Source organism: Micropterus dolomieu, linkage group LG11, assembly GCF_021292245.1.
Source record: "Micropterus dolomieu isolate WLL.071019.BEF.003 ecotype Adirondacks linkage group LG11, ASM2129224v1, whole genome shotgun sequence".
In the NCBI taxonomy this organism is placed as follows: domain Eukaryota; kingdom Metazoa; phylum Chordata; class Actinopteri; order Centrarchiformes; family Centrarchidae; genus Micropterus; species Micropterus dolomieu.
Genome location: NC_060160.1, coordinates 6,154,180 through 6,172,040, shown reverse-complemented (window position 1 = coordinate 6,172,040; position 17,861 = coordinate 6,154,180). Strand labels below are relative to the sequence as shown.

At 37.2% G+C, this 17,861-nt stretch overlaps 2 protein-coding genes across 7 annotated transcripts in view; one reads left to right on the top strand and one right to left on the bottom strand.

Annotated features, from left to right (window-relative positions):
* The window catches only part of LOC123978773 (transmembrane protein 87A-like), a 17,904-nt gene extending 11,445 nt beyond the window's left edge, over window positions 1-6,459 (bottom strand). Inside the window, exons 1-6 of one of the 2 annotated variants that reach the window (XM_046062235.1) lie at window positions 6,436-6,459; window positions 6,314-6,339; window positions 4,505-4,542; window positions 4,374-4,429; window positions 2,672-2,729; window positions 944-1,041 (exon numbers count right to left, since the gene is read on the bottom strand). In XM_046062235.1, the coding sequence (XP_045918191.1) occupies window positions 944-1,041; window positions 2,672-2,729; window positions 4,374-4,429; window positions 4,505-4,542; window positions 6,314-6,330 (267 nt within the window). In that variant the 5' untranslated portion in view covers window positions 6,331-6,339; window positions 6,436-6,459. Of the gene's footprint in view, window positions 1-943; window positions 1,042-2,671; window positions 2,730-4,373; window positions 4,430-4,504; window positions 4,652-4,745; window positions 4,781-6,313; window positions 6,340-6,435 lie in introns of those variants that run through there. The other variant, XM_046062234.1, reaches the window with a different exon arrangement.
* ganc (glucosidase, alpha; neutral C) lies at window positions 6,324-17,200 on the top strand. 5 transcript variants are annotated; one of them, XM_046062232.1, is made up of 26 exons: window positions 6,324-6,515; window positions 6,927-6,989; window positions 7,157-7,259; window positions 7,856-7,983; window positions 8,322-8,498; window positions 8,585-8,606; window positions 8,700-8,769; window positions 9,400-9,496; window positions 9,652-9,835; window positions 10,197-10,341; window positions 10,755-10,990; window positions 11,080-11,206; window positions 11,497-11,576; window positions 12,566-12,709; window positions 13,055-13,151; window positions 13,246-13,347; window positions 13,579-13,753; window positions 14,039-14,107; window positions 14,358-14,422; window positions 14,525-14,601; window positions 14,694-14,768; window positions 15,026-15,139; window positions 15,603-15,715; window positions 15,907-16,010; window positions 16,460-16,564; window positions 17,007-17,200. In XM_046062232.1, the coding sequence occupies exons 1-26, from the start codon at window positions 6,490-6,492 to the stop codon at window positions 17,078-17,080; spliced, it is 2,772 nt and encodes a 923-aa protein (XP_045918188.1). In that variant the 5' UTR covers window positions 6,324-6,489; the 3' UTR covers window positions 17,081-17,200. The 5 variants fall into 5 exon arrangements, 4 of the variants coding, with proteins under 4 accessions (XP_045918188.1, XP_045918186.1, XP_045918187.1 ...); XM_046062230.1 differs by lacking the exon at window positions 6,324-6,515 and adding an exon at window positions 6,658-6,764 and having other exon boundaries at window positions 8,585-8,597; XM_046062231.1 differs by lacking the exon at window positions 6,324-6,515 and adding an exon at window positions 6,658-6,764 and having other exon boundaries at window positions 9,709-9,835.
* Window positions 17,201-17,861: the final 661 nt, after the last annotated feature.

Genomic DNA, 17,861 nt, shown 5'->3' with positions numbered 1-17,861 from the left:
ATGCCTTAGCCTAAACAACCTACTAAATAAGTAAAATAAATGTTGAAAGAATAGTTGCAAAAATCCAAATCACAAATGTGGCTTCTTTTGTTTACACAACAGATTGGTGGTAAAACTGCACATCTGAGGCACACATTAGCTTGACAGTACACTAATGACAATTGGAAATAAATGTGCAGCTTTTTAAATTGAATACTTAGGTCTTATAAAGGAACTCAACCGAACAGTTAAAGTAGCAGGTAGTTAGACAGCTTGTTAACTTTCTATTTGAATAATTTTAGACTTTTGATTTCATTAAAAATATAAAACATATCGTAAAATGTATTACAATATCTTTTTTTATTTGGTGAAAAGCGTTCAGGACTTCTTCACTACTTTCTTGTCTTATCTGCCAGTAAGTGAAGAACAAAGGAGAAAAACAATGCTTGAAGTCAGTCTTCTTATTTCTTCTTTTTTAAAAGAATGCTTTGAGTCTGACAGAAGAAGACACTGACATTTCAAAACACATCTGAATAAAATATGTTCTGATCAGGCTACAGGTGACCTCAAAGCCGAAGCAGCAGCTGAGTTTGAGACACTTCTGGACAAAGAGCTGGCGCTGGCACAACAACGGGATTGGAGCCCAAGGCCATGAAAACACTTTCAGATAAGACCCACCAGCTGCTCTGACTGACAGATTTTGATGCAGAATGTGAAGCCAAAAGCCCTGAACTGGTGAGAAGTCCATGAATTAAACTTTCAGAGTGACAAAATGTGCTTAAAAGCTTGAAGATGTAGAAAAACATTCTTGTACAAAATCTACAAAGTGAGGATTGATTTGAATTGAGTGCTATTGATTTTCAAAACCCAATTTTTAGCGACCACGTCTACAGTACCTGTGTGTAACATTAACGTAAACAAACAGTTGAGACTCAGAGATCAACAGACAAAATTCAAAACTTACTGGTGTGTTAAAGACCTCATTGTAGCAGACAGAGGAGCGCAGGTACCAGCTGATGTTGAATGGTAGGTTTCTATCACATGACGCTGCGTCACCCTGGACTGCAGAGATAAAAGACGACCAGTTATTTAAAGGGTGGAGCTGTGGATTATTAGAAAGTAATAAGGCCTTAGTTCCAATCAGCTGTTCCAGATCATCACATGTCAACTTGTAATGAAAGCATTACAGGAGCTACTCTGTGTGTTGTAATCTACATTTTTGTGGAAATTCTTTTCCCCGATCTCCCTCTTCTGGTTTAATTTCAATAGGTGACTTTCACTACTCCATGTTGCTGCATTGCATCCTGGTCTATTTTCTGCTACCATGGGAGAAGAAATCAGTCTCTTCACAGTATTATGGATTTTTTTATTACTTTCTGAGTGGTGAAAACTGATGCAAACTGCAATTTATAGAGAGAAGAAATAACCTTTCTGGGGGACTGACAAAAAAACCTGACAATTAACATTAAATGTTATAGATATGGATGTATTTCCTCCTACCAAACTCCATTGCAGATATGCTGAATATATCGCAATCTAGACTATGCCTGGTACAGTACATTACACCTGACTGAAATAACTGCTATAACAATAAATAAAATAGTCCCCGAGATAAAAGTTACATTGTGTTGAAGAGTTTTAGGGTAAATTGTATCTTCAAAATGTTTAGATTCCTGAAACTGAAATTTTTTAAAATTAACATAGGTCAAGTCGAGTCACCATGTGGACTAATGGAAAATCACTATGCTTTGGTTCAATGAAGAGCACTATGCAGAGAAGAGGAGACTTTTCAACCATGATAGTGTGACTCATCCGCATGGGGCAGATAAAATGCTTTCCAGCATTACTTATTATTTCAAACACTGACATTTGTTTGCAGTGCCAAGAGGTTCCCTGAACCGGTTTTCCCGGAAAATCTGCGCTGCAGGTTGCTGGTCATCTGACTTATATGTAATGTTTGGAGTTTAGTCAGTGGCAGTGCGAGCAATAAACACTTCGTGATACATGAATTTGAGCACAACAATTCCATCTGACATTTATGTTAAACTCAACAGTCTCGGTATTCTCAAATATAAAAGGGTTTTGATTTCTTGTGATAGAAGAGTTACTGCTTTTTATTTGATAATAAACTAAAAACAACTTTATGTCTACTGTAAGTAGGTCAAAACTAAGAAATATGAAGCCAAATCATCCTCCAGGCACTGTATAAAAATTCAGACAAAGGAGAGGCAGAGAACACAAAGGGCCTTTCTGTACATAACTCGTGTTCCCGTTGTACTCTTGTATTGCTGTGGCACAACACTGACTTGGGTCAAATGCAACAGACACATTCTGATTGTGGTTTGTTTTAGCTTTTGAATTTTGGTGCCTGGTGGGCAGAATTTGTCACTTAGGAAAAGATAAAGAGTGCCAGAATAAACACCAATAAGGATGTACTCTACCTGAGTGTTACTTTCCTGTGACTCACAACTTCCCTGGCAGTACAATAATGAATGTCTCGTAAAAGTAAATATTCCACCTATCAGACAAATAACCTTTGTACCTTATAGCTTAATATTTATATTAAGGTTACTGCAGATGCAGGAAGTAGGCTATCCTGTGTAAATGGTATCATCATTGTTGGTGCATATGTCCCAATCGTGGTTTAGGGAAGTAAAAAGACAATGCATGATGAAGAGATCAGACTACTTACACTTCATGAAGATGGTGGTGTTGGTGTATAGCGTCTTTCGAAACACAGCATCCTGTGTCTGAAAACAAAGAGATGGCACTTACTAGAACAACAACTACAACAATCTAGCTCAGTGAATGAAATGTTAATATCAACACTCCTGTTTGGAATCACTTCAATCCACAAAACATTTTCCAGAGGAGCTAAATATGATTACCAACTGAATACAACACAGTTTTATTTTGTGAGATGAATCGTGAACAGTAATCAACCATTGACGGATTTAAAGTGCATTTGAAACTACAAATGTAAAAATCTAGCAAAACCTGTTAATGGATCTACAAAAGACATGCCATATCTGTAAGAATGTGCTGCTAGGATAAGTGTGCATGTGGGTTTCACAGCTGAAAAAGACAATCAGCTGTACTGGACACAATATAATGTACTAACATTTTTAGAATTTTTTCATATGAGGAACCTCAAACTTTTGGCTAAAAGGCATTAAAAAACTATTTTGGTGCAGTGTAAGATCAGCTGCAGATGACAGCTAAAGATTGTGTGAAATGCAGGTATAACATAAACTGTATTCTAGGCCAACATCAGTGGATTTTGAGGGTGCCAGATAGCCTATATTAATCCATATTTGAAGGTGACTACTTCTTATAAATATCTAACTACCGAGAGGTTTAATTACCCTTGTTATAACCACATCAGCGCAGACAGTGGTACATGCTGATGGATTTTTTCCATGTAACCTACCCACGCAGTCTATTTCCTGAAAGGATATACTACCCTGGTTCCAATTACATCCAAGTAAGGCAAACACATTTTTACTTAAAAGTACTTAAAAGTATTGGCATCAAAATATACTTCTGCAGAATAGGCCATTTCATAAGAATATATATTATATTATTGAATTATAATTATTTATGCATTCTTGTGTACATCACTTTAATGTTTAAGCTGGAGCTAATTTTAACTAATTTTATATACTTTATCTACTAGGTAGTTTGCATTCACAAGGGGATCAATACAGTTTATCTTAATATAAAATGTATTTGTTATTTATATTTTGTATTGTTAATATGAACATCTAGTAGTAACTAAAGTTAACTATAGTAAAAAGTGCAATAATTCTCTGAAATGTCATGGAGTAGATGTATAAAGTACTCCAAAATTGTACTTGAGTACAGTACTTGTGAATGTACTTTATTTCCACCACTGGTTGATTGCTTATTATGATAAATATTTCCCTTTCTGTCAAGACAAAGTACAATACTTATACCCCTTTCTGTCATGCACTGAGGTAATAACAGGTTGAGCTAACTATGGTAGCTCCATGAAAGACTTTTCTGACAAAATGGCCTTCGTTTCTTTTAATTACACATTATGTCCTGACAGATGACATGCCTTTACTACATTCCACTGGTAACGTTAGCATATTAAGATGTGCACTGGTATCTAGCAGGAGGTTAAACCATAATTGATATGCAGAGTTAGGACTTTAAATTAGGGTACCCTTAAGCTAGCTCATTATGAACGACAGGCTCATCTTGCCAGACTATCTAAATCAGAACTGTGTGTCTAAAAGGTGGAACATTTAGCGGAATTAGGGGTTGCTCTGGGCTAGTTAGCTACCTTGGCTAACACCTTGTATGGTAAGATTTAGCATGACAGGCTGTGTAATAACCGTACAAATGCATATTGAAGGCGTAACACCCACCGAGTTGATGTCCACCTTCCATACGGAGACCTCTGCCGCTGTCCCGAGACGGAAAACTAGTGCAAAAAGCAGCAAACATAACCGATGAGCCTGAGCATCTGGCATCTTCATTTGAGCATCTACTAACTTACAGGTCAGACTCGTATCCGCCTCCAGTTCCGGGGTGCTTCTTGATGTAGTTAACACCGTCACCACAAGATGGCGACCGAACAGTCGAGAGACAGTTAAAAGACGGTGGGAAAACGGTGATTCCTCACAAATACCTGATTGTAAACAAGCTGAAGGAAGTATCATTTAGAAAGATTCACATCACTACATGGTTACATTTAAAAGAGACATCAATACAAACCCAGAAACTGTTTTCCACCTTACTTGGCATTGTTTCCAGAACAATTTGTCAAAACTTGAGCAGATTCATCATTGACCATATTTATAGAGATTTTGTGGGGGAATGTGGTATTTTGCTAAATAAAGAAAATAAGTACTTTATAAAAAAATTTATTCATTCTAATGGCAAAATTCCACATTCATAAATGTAAATTCAGCAGTAAAAAACCTAACTTTGTACTTTTTTCCCGTGAGGTTGTGCATTAACGTTATGTCAATTTAATTTCCAAATGCAACAACAAAAAGGCTGTGAAAACTGTAACATATGATCCTCTTTTAATATCTTTATGACATAGGCTACCCCTGGCAAAGTTTTAGTTCTCATTATTTGTGTCTTATATATTTTTATACTGTTATGTATACCTCTGTTGCTGTTATGTAAACTGTATTCCCCTATTTGCAATAAAGATTTTAAAAAAGAGATTGCCAAGATCTTAAGCCAAGATCTTATGAATAGCCTATCCCTTATTATTGTATTAAATATCCTTACTTCTTTTATCAGAATATATAGTCTATATTACAGCAAATGTAGAATCATTAAGGCAATTTTAAAACAAATTATTTTGTTAAAGCAAAAGTGTTTTTTCCTAAAATATATAGCTAATATTAGCTGCTATAGCTAGCTAATCTTTCATGTTAGCATGTTAGATGTTTAGCAATTACTCTATTCACACCCCCACCACAAACCATTAGCTAAATAAATGGGAGAAACACAAATTGGAAATAAAAATAGAAGCACTAAAGTCCAATAGGAAGAGCTGTGCTTGCTAGTTTTCCAGTGTAGTCATCATTTCTGGTATTGATTTGGAGTGACTGGGTCACATTACATGGAAGGTATTGAAAAAAAATGTACATTTTCTGTAAAAATATTTCTATAAAATAGAAGAAGCTCTAAAATCCAGTGTTAAGAGATGTGTCCTATTCCAGTGTAATAATACTTCCTAATATTGATTTTGAGTCACTGGATCACATTATGGTAGGTATGTAAAATAAATAAATTATACATAAGCAATCAAAATGAGTATGCGTAGTATGAGTATTTTTAATCACAATGTTCACTAATATTGACAAGTCAGAATGAAGGTAAAAAAAACATCGGCATTGTTTCATTAAAACAACAATTTATTGATGGTCCCTAAATCAGTTCTCTTATGATCAACCACCAGGTTTATCACAGAGGTGAGCTAACCATCCTACTGCAAACACTGGGGCACACTGAGGATCCTTCACTGTGCCAATCTCTGACAAATTAGTTTGAGTTTTGTGTAACATTTAATTTTAAGTTAGCAGGCTAGCATTAGCTTAAAACATAGTGTAAAGCACATTTCAAAACAATTTTGTGGAAAGTTCAGCTGTGTGGTGTGTAACGTTACCAGTAAGTCTTCTGGCCCAGATTAAGTTTGTTTGTCTGTTATTTCTTACGTATATCACTGTTTGTTGTAACTTGTTCGATTGTCCACAAGGAAATTTAAATTTGTGTTTTAGAGGACACCCTAAACGTTTCAAGAAAGAGAAAAAGTCTGCACTGGGACGTTTAGTTTGAAAATCCCCACCGGAAGTCTATCTTCATTTGCTCGTGCTGTCAAAGTGAAAGAGAGCCGACAAGTTGACACGTTTTTATATACGATCTATTGTTTAGACAGAAAAATAATGTGTCGTTAGTTAATGCTCTTACCAGACGACCACAACCGACAGTTAACGGCTGGCGTTTTCTGTCTGTCTGCACGAAATGGCGGAAGTGAGCCAACCCGTTAGGTATAAACAGCAAGCCGTTTTCAGCAGCTCTGCAGCAGTGGCCAGTTTTATCATTGACCTTTGACTTTTCAACATTAAGTCTGTGTAAAAAAAGCCACTTGAGGTACTTCGGTCCCCTTTGGGACAATGTGTTGATAATGTCTAGTAATATTGTCTAATGTTGCTCCGTGTTTACTGCAGCAGGAAACTCCCTTGCATTTCTAATTACAGATTTGTCTGTGCATTTAAAGTCTATTCTAACTCTAGCAGGTAACTTAACAAATTATTTGAAAGGTTAATGCTCAAAAAATCTACATGGTTAGAATAAATTTGTATAAGTAAAAGTAATTTTTGACAGCCAGGAAAAGGTTTTGTTTCCCACCCTGTCCCTGGTATGTGATGTATTCCTGTTTCTCTCTGCTTGTTCCTCAGTGTTGTCCCGGAAGATGAAGGGAGAGAAAAGTTCAAGAAAAGTGAGCATGTTGCTTTTTACAGGTATGTTGAGCATTTAATATACCTTTTATAATCCACAATGTTTATTAATAAATAGGAAAAAAATCACCCACAATGTGTTCAATAGGATAAGTCAGTACTTTGCAGGACCATTTTGAAATGTGTAATGCATTGCAGCGTTGATGTTTATTGTCACTTTTTATTTTGAGGCGACAGATCCAGGGCCCGAACTTGCAGCACAGAGCCCTTTTGGACACCATGGTGCTCACAGAGAAGGGGGCACGTTTAGAACTGTTGGAGCCTGACTCACAGGTCTGAACAGCAGTATTTCTGTAAATCAAAACCAAGCATGATCTATTTCTTTATTCCCACTTGACACCATTTGATCATGTGCCATGTAATAAACAAGCTCAAAGCTAATGGAATATTTGTGCTGTTTTAGTGCATGTCTGTTGTGGTAAAATTAGGGCTTAATCTGATTTTCGTTGAGAGAGATAGAGAAATATTTTGTGATTAAGATGAATAATTGCCATAAATATCTTCAAACAGAAGTAGACTGTTTCTAATTAGTATTTCTGTTTTAATTTAGGTAATACATGTAGATTCAGATTACTTTAAAAAAAGTATTAATAAACTGTTAAATTCACTGAATTGTGCATAGAAGCCAAACCCAAACCCTACGTCAATGAAATCCCCTACAGGTGATAATAATCTAAGATAGCTAACTATGTAGGAGTTGTGTAATATAATTATCTCAGATATACTTCACTAGCATTGTTAAAAATGCAGATAAAATCTGCCCCCAGTATCTATAATAAAAAAAAGTGCAGAACATTGGCTTGTTCTAATATCTTAACTACCCTTTTAAATTCTACATTGAAAAAATTCTGGCTTTGCTCTTTTCACAGACCAAACTGCTTCTTTCTTTGTCACTTTGCAAAAATGACACTGTGAGGATATTAATAGATGAACTCGAGCCTGTTAAAGCGCGCTACCGAGTTCCAGATGTGATAACGGGGGAACTGCAGTGCCAACAGTAAGAGCTGCATCAGCATCATCTCTCTATTATGATATCTCGTTACACAAGCAATGTACTTTCATACATTTTACAAAAAACATTTACTCCTTTTCTATTTGGCCTTTCTCTGATAAATGGAAAGGTTTGTGTCTGTTGTGTTGCACATCTGTGATTCTTCTGTGGGATGTCAAAATAGGGTTTAAAATAGGTTTTAAGTTAAAATTTAAGGGTGTTTCCAACCTCAAATGTTACAAAACTTTTTCAGATGGTGGTGACATTGTTTTAACTGTATCTTAATTTGTGTGAGTGCTGCAGTACTCGGACAGTGGTTGAACTTTCCCCTCCTCATCTGGCAGGTTGAGAGTTGAGAGACAGTCCAAGGACTCTGTCACCCTTTCTTGGTCTTCAGGATGTCACAAGATTTGTGTGTGGCGTTTCCCTTTCCGACTTGAGATCCTGTGCGAAGACGACGTGATGGTTACGTTCAACACTAAAGGCAAACTGTGGTTTGAGACACTGCAGGATCCACCCAGGTAAGGATTTCAGGGAAAGGTTGTGTACTGGAAACAAATCAGCACATAAGGAAGTGAAATATTTTCTTTGTGTCTTTCTCCCTCAGGGCAACATCTCATGTAAGTAGGGTAAGAGAAATTCCAGTGTAATATGACTCCTGCTTGAAGCCTCATCTGACCTATTAATGCCTTTGTTCTTTTTCGCTTTGTTCCACTCAACAGCTTCAAGAGGACCACTCAAGTTCTTTATGGAAAGAGACTTTCAGGCAGTTTGTGGATGTCAAAGCTAATGGTTTGTTTCTGCTATTATTATACTATTTTAAAAGGCAGACTTTTAAAGTGATTCTCCACTGTAGTACAATGGACTGGAGAGAAGTATTGTTTGTATTTCTCCTTAATAATTTTTTTTTTCAGTAAAAATTATTCTGTCAAAATGTAATTTTTTTAATTCCGTCTTGCGCAATGTCAGCTGGGATTGGCTCCACCCCACCGTGGCCCTCTAAAGCAGAGCTTGGTTTCTCTTAATAAGACATGAGCTCCCCTAAAAGCACACACACTTGTGAAATTTTGGGTGGTCTTATATTGACAATATGCTATTTTTGCCATGATTTTTTGTTTTTCTTTATCTTCATCATCATGGATCATGTGTGGGTGTTTCTGCCATTAATGAGACTGACAGCAAGGTACACAATAGGTTGTGTGAAAACAGCCTCTCAATGCAAATTGTTTTGGATCTTAATAGACCGCCTTTGGCAAATTTCGGCCCAACATCCTTTATGACCCCCCCCCCACACACACACACACACACAACCAGTCAATATCCTCTGTACATTGTGGTTAATTAAAGCTCAATTAGAAAAAATATTTATCAACATACAGAAATACATAAATAAAAATAAAAATACGTCTTATTCATCTCCAGGTCCCAGTAGCATTGGGTCAGACCTCTGTCTCCATGGGTTCAGTCATGTGTACGGTCTACCAGAGCACGCTGACAGCCTCCAGCTCAGGGACACCAGGTACACACATGGATTTTAACAAAATGCAAGCAGCTGAGAAGGAGGTTTATACAATAAAGACATATTTATTGGTATTTATTTGCACTTCACCAACTATAGCTTTAATTTTTCAAAATCAGTTGGTAATCATCTCCTTAATTAATGTAATTTCACAGAGATGGTGAACCCTATCGGCTGTATAACTTGGATGTCTTTGCGTATGCCTTGTACAGCCGCCTCGGCCTGTATGGGTCTGTGCCGCTGTTGGTCGCCCACAAGCCCGACAGGACTTTGGGTGTATTTTGGCTAAATGCATCTGAAACCTTTGTGAACGTTCATTACAGCCAATCTCAGCATCAGGTAACCCTTGTTCCAGTGCTGTTCTCATGCACCAACTGCTTAGCTATCTGTCAAAGCTTAGTTTTTCAGGAGCTTCTTGTATATTCCCTAAAGTTAGAGAGCTAGATTTGTTTGGCTGGGTGAAAGATTTTGGTGGGAAAATTGAATCAGCAAAGCCACCTGGTAACAACTACTGTCTTATCACATGCTCTATTATTAACAGATTCGGTTCTGCAGACTTGCTTTTGCATGTCCTGGTTGCAAACAGACAAAAACAAGTTTATTTAAAAACCACTTAAAACTATTTCCAAGGCAAATCCTTTCAGAAGACAAGCAAAAATACATCATTCATAAACACATAATAACCCCCTACTTTACCCAGGATGACCAGACACCCCCAGTGAAGCGGAGGCGGATGCAGCCTCAGACTGATGTCCACTGGCTGTCAGAAAGTGGTGTCATTGACTGTGCGGTTCTGCTCGGGCCTAGTCCACAGCAGCTCTTCTCCCAGTACGCTCAACTAACAGGTTTGTTTGCAGCACTGAATCTAATTAACTTAACTTATCTAACTATTGTGTTTATTTGCACATAAAAAGCATGACCTAAAAAAGATCTTAAAAAGGGTTAAAGGGGTTATAATATATTTTTTTAACCTTACAATGTCAGATTTATTTGTAATTTCTGTGTACAGTTAAACCAAAGTTATTCCAGGCCATTTTATTTGACCCTTTTTCCTATACTGTCCATTTATGGTTTCAATATTTTAATTAACTACTGTATGTTAAAATGGAAGGAAGATTAAGCCATAATAGAAACTGTTTTGTTGACTGCTTTTAATTTTATCCTCTGGATGTTATGTCCCATGTAGTGTCAGCAATATGCCCATACATTATCCATGAGTATGGCTCCAAACTATGCTTCTCTTCCCTCCATCGGTCAGGATATCAAGCCCTACCCCCTTTGTTTGCACTCGGGTACCACCAGTGCCGCTGGAACTACAACGATGAAGCTGACGTGAAGGCCGTAGATGCTGGATTTGATCGACACGACATCCCATACGATGTAATCTGGCTGGATATTGAGCACACGGATGGGAAGCGTTACTTTACCTGGGACTCTGCTTTTTTCCCCGAACCAGCCAGCCTGCAGCGCCACCTAGAGAAGAAGAAGAGGAAGGCAAGTTTGGATGTTGCGTATATTTACTGTTTTTTTCGGTTGTTCTATGTCACAAATTTAGGTTATTTATTGTGTTTCTTGTCTTTCAGTTGGTTGTAATAAGTGATCCCCACATCAAGATTGATCCTGATTGGTCCCTGTACTGTGAGGCCAGAGACGGAGGGCATTTTGTCAAAAACAGAGAGGGGCAGATCTATCAGGGCTCATGCTGGCCTGGTAATGTTTTTCTATGATAATTTAATTCAAAAATTACATAATCAAATCATAACAAATGAGACACCTACTTTGAAAACCCTCTGCTGACCTAAAAATAAACATAATTTCTGAATATTATAGTAGTTATTTACTGGTTGTATCATGTGTTTTTGCATCAAAGTTAGTTTTTTAGGATGTTATCATAATGATTATCTTGACTTTTGGAGCTCCTACAAATAAATAAAAAATAATTTTCTTGATACCTGGTTTTTGTTCTTTGTAAATGGAATTTTTATTAATCTCTCTCTTAGGTAAATCCTCTTACCTTGATTTCAGCAGTCCCGACACTCGAGCGTGGTACTCCAGATGTTTCAGCTTGGATAAGTACAAGGTAAGAGTAAAAATAATCCACAAGAATGGATTTGGAAAGAAAGCTGTTGGGCCTATGTCTACCTGAGAAGAGGTATCCTATCCTGAAACTAAAATGCACTTAGCTTTATAGTTGGCAACTGGATATGATAACCTGTTTGCACCTTTTTCAAGAATGTAAAACACAAATGAGTTATTTTGGTTTGATGAAAATGAGAAGTTGGACTGAGTGGCAAAGTAAGTGCTAGTTTTATTTTTAAAGCTTGGAAAATTAGGCAAACTAGACTTAATAATACATGCATACAATATGAGGTCAGTTTATTTGATGCATGTCAAGTATGAAGACTATATACTATATACTATTCATGTTTTCATAAAATGTGTATATTTGGTCTCACACCTACGTATACGTCTGCATTGTAGGCTGGGCATCTATTGATGTAAGATACGACATCAGAATACAGACACCCCCCTCTGAGTTGGACATAATTTAGTCCATCTAAATGTCAGTATATTTTAACAGTATTTTCTTATATATATTTTCTAGTATAGCGTTATGATGGTCAATTTGAGATCAATGTATCAACAGTCCGGTAGAACAAGGAGCAAAAATGTAAGTGTACCTTCGTAAATCAATGATCACAAAAAAAGATCTCTGTTGAAGTTTATTAAACATACGGTTTCCTGTAGGTTAATCTTTGAAGGCAAAGATTAGGCTATTAAACAACTTTTTAGGTTACGGTTTTGCTGATTTTATCCAAAAAGTGATGAGACGACACAGGACAAGCCAACAAGAGCGCGCATCGGGCACACTGTGTGGCGCAGGATACAAGGCACCGCCCCACGGGTGAAATACCCAGTTGTTAGAGTCTTTTTCTGCTCTTTGTGGCTAGGAAAAATGACTCCTCAATATCATGTTTTTTATATGGTTCTCAGCCAATGAGTAGTTTAACTGCCATAAACTCGCAGAAAGCAGAGTTGCTGTTGTTGAAGTGTTTATGTCTGATGCAGGGGTCAACTCCATCGTTATTTGTGTGGAATGACATGAATGAACCGTCTGTGTTCGACGGGCCAGAGCAGACAATGCCGAAGGACACAGTGCATTATGGGGGTTGGGAGCACCGGGAATTACACAACCTGTATGGCTTCTACCAGGTGAGCGGGCTCATTTAACATACTTTGATACACCAATATTATTTGGATTAAAACTGTAGTATTTTTATTGCACCTGTGTAGTTTCAACATTGTCTATGCAGAAACATCTGTGGTTCCCCAGAACATTAATTTTGTCAAAGTAGAAAAAAACATTTAGACCATTAGGAACTCTCCAATAAAATGCAGAACAGGGGGAGTGCTTATGCTGGTGCTGCAGGTTTTTACAGAGAACTGTACAATCTCATCTTCTACTCAATCATATGAGAGGTGTCCAACTTTACTAAATGACAGTTGAAGTGTACGAAGTGAATGACTGTTTTACAAATGTCTTGTGTTTTCTCACAGCACATGGCCACAGTGGAGGGTCTGATAACTCGTTCAGGCGGCTCAGAGAGACCTTTTGTCCTTTCACGTTCCTTCTTTGCTGGGTCACAGAGACTTGGTAAATTCTTGAAATGAAAAATCCCCTGTGATGTATTCATGGTTGTATCCTTAAATGCAATGTTTGTTGTGATTGATTTTTGTTTGGGATGCAGGAGCGGTATGGACAGGTGACAACGTTGCCAGTTGGGAGTATCTGAAGATCTCGATTCCAATGCTTTTGTCTCTAAGCGTGGCAGGCATAGCATTTTGTGGAGGTCAGTGGAGTACTGTACATGGTTGTTACAGCTTTGAGTGATAGAAATACTGGACTTTATTTGCTACAACAAGGTACACACTGTTAAAACTATAGTTTGTTCCTTAAAAATAGTCTGTAACTAGACTTACAGGACTGTAATGTGCTGCTTTTCTACTATTTATTTTCTTAACACTATTCTGTCTCACACTTTTAAGTTGCAGCCTCACATCCTTTTCCCTCTGTGTTTCAGCCGATGTCGGTGGGTTTGTTGAGGACCCGGAGCCGGAGTTGCTGGTGCGCTGGTACCAGGCAGCCGCCTTGCAGCCGTTTTTCCGTGGTCACTCTGCAAACACAACAAAACGTCGGGAGCCCTGGCTGTTTGGAAATGAAGTCACCGCTACAATCCGCACTGTGATCCAACAGAGGTGCTTTAAATGAGGTGTCAGTCGAATGAGTTTCAAACAGGGAAAGAAATTTGAAATGATGAATTTCAGCCGTCTTGGACTAGCCAAGACAGTTTATTAAAGGACAAGAACAAGTCCCTGTTTTACCTCATTAACCCATAAAATGTTAGTCAATATGCAGAATGGAACACAAATTAACAAATGTGTTCCTTGATTTTTCTAATGCATTTGATAACACAAAATTATGTTGTAGTGATCCCCGTAGGCGTAGTGTGTTTGTTATAGTCTTGTCTCTTTTGTACTAAGGTACTGTTTACTGCCCTACTGGTACACCCTGTTCCACAAGGCTCACGTTTCTGGTCTGCCTCCACTCAGGTTAGTGCTGCCTCCCTCTACTGCTCAGTAAAAATACTGCAGGCCCCTCACTTTTATCATTAAACCCTCTGCAGTTTTACCTTAGAGTTTTTTCTGGCACTAGAGGTTAATGTCGTTCATATTTTGATGATGTAATGTTGGAAAGTATGAATCTAACACTAAATAAAGGATAGATACATAGATAGACTTTTAAAGCAAATTAAAACATTCAAATGTTCTTGAAATGCTCATTTTATTTAAAACTGTACAGACCTCTGTGGGTGGAGTTCCAGAGAGAACAGAGCACCTTCACCGTGGACAACCAGTATATGATTGGTGATAAATAAATATGTTTTGATTTTTGCTTTATTACAAAATATACACTGGAATTATTGCATGCTTGTTTTTCGTAGTTTAACTGTCTTTGATTTCATGCAGGCGGAGCATTGTTGGCCTGTCCTGTGACGGAAGCGGGTGTTGAAGAAGTCAAAGTCTTACTTCCTGGATCTGGTGAGGTAAATCAACCACCAGGTAACATATTTATATATCATGATGTATTCATGATAGGCCTCAGTGTGTATAATGTTAAAGCTTGTTTCTGTTTTAGGTTTGGTATGATGTCCAGTCTGCAAAGGTGTATAAAGGAGGCAGGACTCTGAGTCTTCCTGTCACCCTGGATACAGTTAGTTATACCTCAGATCAGATTAATTAATGGGGAAGTTATCTGGTTTGATAAGGGGGATCCATGCTGAATTACCTCTTGCTAATTATTCACTGTATTTCTGATTTGCTTCTAGTGCAAATTATAGCACTGTACTTTTTGTAAATGTGTACTTCATACATGATACATTTTTAAATGATTCTCAACTGAAATAAATTGAAAAAATAAGTGCTAAAATAAAATTGCTGATTTTGATTTTCTGGTGTTTCCCTGCACAGGTTCCTGTGTTCCAGCGTGGCGGCTCGGTGGTCTGCAGGTCAGCAGGATGTGGCTCCTGTACAGCCAAACTTCAGCAGCTCCCCCTCTCTATCACTGTGGCCCTGAACTCTCAGGTGAGCTTCAAACGATGTGGGAACCTGACATCTGTTCTGTCCATGATCCTGACTTATATCATATATTTCTTGTATTAAGAAATATGGTGATAAAAACTGAAATACCAGATAAATAGCAATACAATGTACAATCTAATGCATTAAATTATTAAAGTCCTACTAATATGTTGTCCACCACTATTTATGTAATTAGTAATATTAGAAACATCTTTGATTGTACAATGTGGTCTCAAAGTTTTTACTGTCCATTAATTAAACATGATGTAACAGTAGATGCTGGTCACACAGAGGCGATTTAGCTCCAAATATTTAATGTGTTCCAGTACATGCAAAAAAGTTATGTCTTGTTAAAAGAGTGAGGCAATTCATATCTTGCAAAAACTATGTAGTTATGAAACTCTATATAAGTTTAGACTTGTGACATTTGTATAATTTAATTAGTAAAATCTTTCCTTCTCTGCAGGGCGTCGCTGATGGTGAGTTGTACCTGGACGATGGCCATTCCTTCAGCTACCGTGACAGAAAGGCCTTCTGCCTGCGCAGGTTCAACATGCTGTCGGGCCATCTGCTCTGCCGGTGAGTCATAACTCACACCTCCTAATGAGGGATCTACTTTTAGACCACATGTGAAAGTAGCTAAAAAAAAAACATTTTTATTTTTTTGGTTGTACAAGTGACTAATGTGAAAGGTAAGGGCTGAAAAGAACCTCAAACTGTTGGAGTTTTGGAGGAAAACACACACGATGATCTGTTCTTGCTTCTCACAGTCCTGCCAATGAAGAAGGAACATTTGACTGTGATACTGTCGTACAGTCAGTCACCATCCTGGGGGTGAAGAGCAAACCGTCCACAGTGGTTGTACATGTCCCAGGTGAGGAATAATTGACATTCACAAGTATAGTAACATCTCATATGCACCAGCGTTGGTTCCAGGACAGCTGGTGGGGTTCAACTGGAAAGAGGTTTAAAGGAAAAACCCTCCCTAAAATACTTGTGTGTCCAGGTTAATTTTAATTAAGATATAATCTCTCAAATCTCAAAGATCAGAAACATCTTTCTTGGCTCAACATTTTGTACTGTTTGACAAGTATTACAGAAGAAATCCATTATAAAGTGGCAGGAAAAAACTATTTCTCCTGTAGGAAATCATCAAATGAAGCAATAAAGAGTGAATAATAATAAGTGAATAATAAAAGCAAAGTACAACAATTTGTGACAAAGACTCTTGAAAATTGAAGAATCATGTCTTTGCTATTCTTGGTTCCAACATCAAAAAAGGAGTCCAAGATAAAGCATAACATTTTTTCTTTTTATCACCAGGTGCTAAAGACTCCTTTGCTGCATTTCACTACATGGAGACCTGCTGTATGCTGACAGTGAGCAACCTGAACCTCAGAGTGGCGATGGACTGGGAGATACAGATAGGTTAGCTGTGAATGTGTCAGGCACTGATTAACCCTCATTCTTCATGTGAGGAGAATGTCAGATAAACCTCATCAGAATATTTTTTTATTAGCAAAGTACAGCACTGAATATATTTGAAATGAAATGAAGACTTGTTTTACTCAACTGTGTGGAGTTTACAGCCCATACTGGCACATATGTAGCCAACTAATAAGTCTAAATCATCTGTTGGTTATTGTGGTTGAGGCAAACAATACCTTAGAAAAGAGAGTTTAAAAATTTTAAGTAGACCATTTAAACCTGCATTAATTGATTTCCAATTCCATTTGGGAGCACTATGTTGACAACATATATAAAGTTGATAAACATTTTACTTGTTTCAAACTTCAAGTTTACTTTTACTGTTGACAAATCCTTCCACTGACTTTTGTTTCATCAAGTACTGTATTTCTTTTAAATTAAGGTTCGAGTTTGCGGACTGAATCTGGATCTCAAAAATACCAAGAGAACAAAAGAAACATTTTAATCTGTCAATGATGATCTTATTTGTTCTTGAATTATCAATATAACTGATTGATTATAAATAATAATTAATGAGGAATTACATGTGGTTTAAAGTTGTGAAGTGAAAGTTTACTGAATAAAGGGTGAACTCATGTGCAGCTTTCAATAACAGTCTTAACATCTTGTCATGCTAAGCTAATACTTTGTGACAGGATATATTTTGTTCTACATCATTGTGTTGTGTTGTTGTGATGTGTGACCTGACCTCTTCCTAGTCCCAAATGTTTGCTTACTTAAGAGTGACAGAAAATAGTACAATAGGAAAGACATTACATAATAGGAGCATGTAAGAATGTGAGATTCAGAGACAAAACACCTTGACATTGTAACAGCTATTACACATCAGTGTGTAATAGGGAAGTGCTATGAGAGTTATTATAAAAGAGGCTATTTGATGTTTGGTATAGTTTTATAGCTGTTTATAGTTTAGCCTTTGGCTGAATGCTAAAGCTTCCTGGTTTTATAATATATTAGATGATCAAGCAAGAACACTGTAGTGATAGTGGTACTTTTTTTAACAAAGGTTACAAATAATTTTATAGGAAGAAAAAAAGGGAGACAGAACAAACAAAAAAAAAATATATAAATCAAGTGGAAATAAGTGTATAACCCACAAAAATCAAGAAAAAGCTGAAGGACACAAATTTGTTTAAAAGTGTTTTGAAGCATCTTAAAACACATTTGCTGTGAGGCTGTTTGAGAGTTGAGGAGCAACAAAAGTAAAAGGACTAAATAGTGATAAGATCAATCCGCT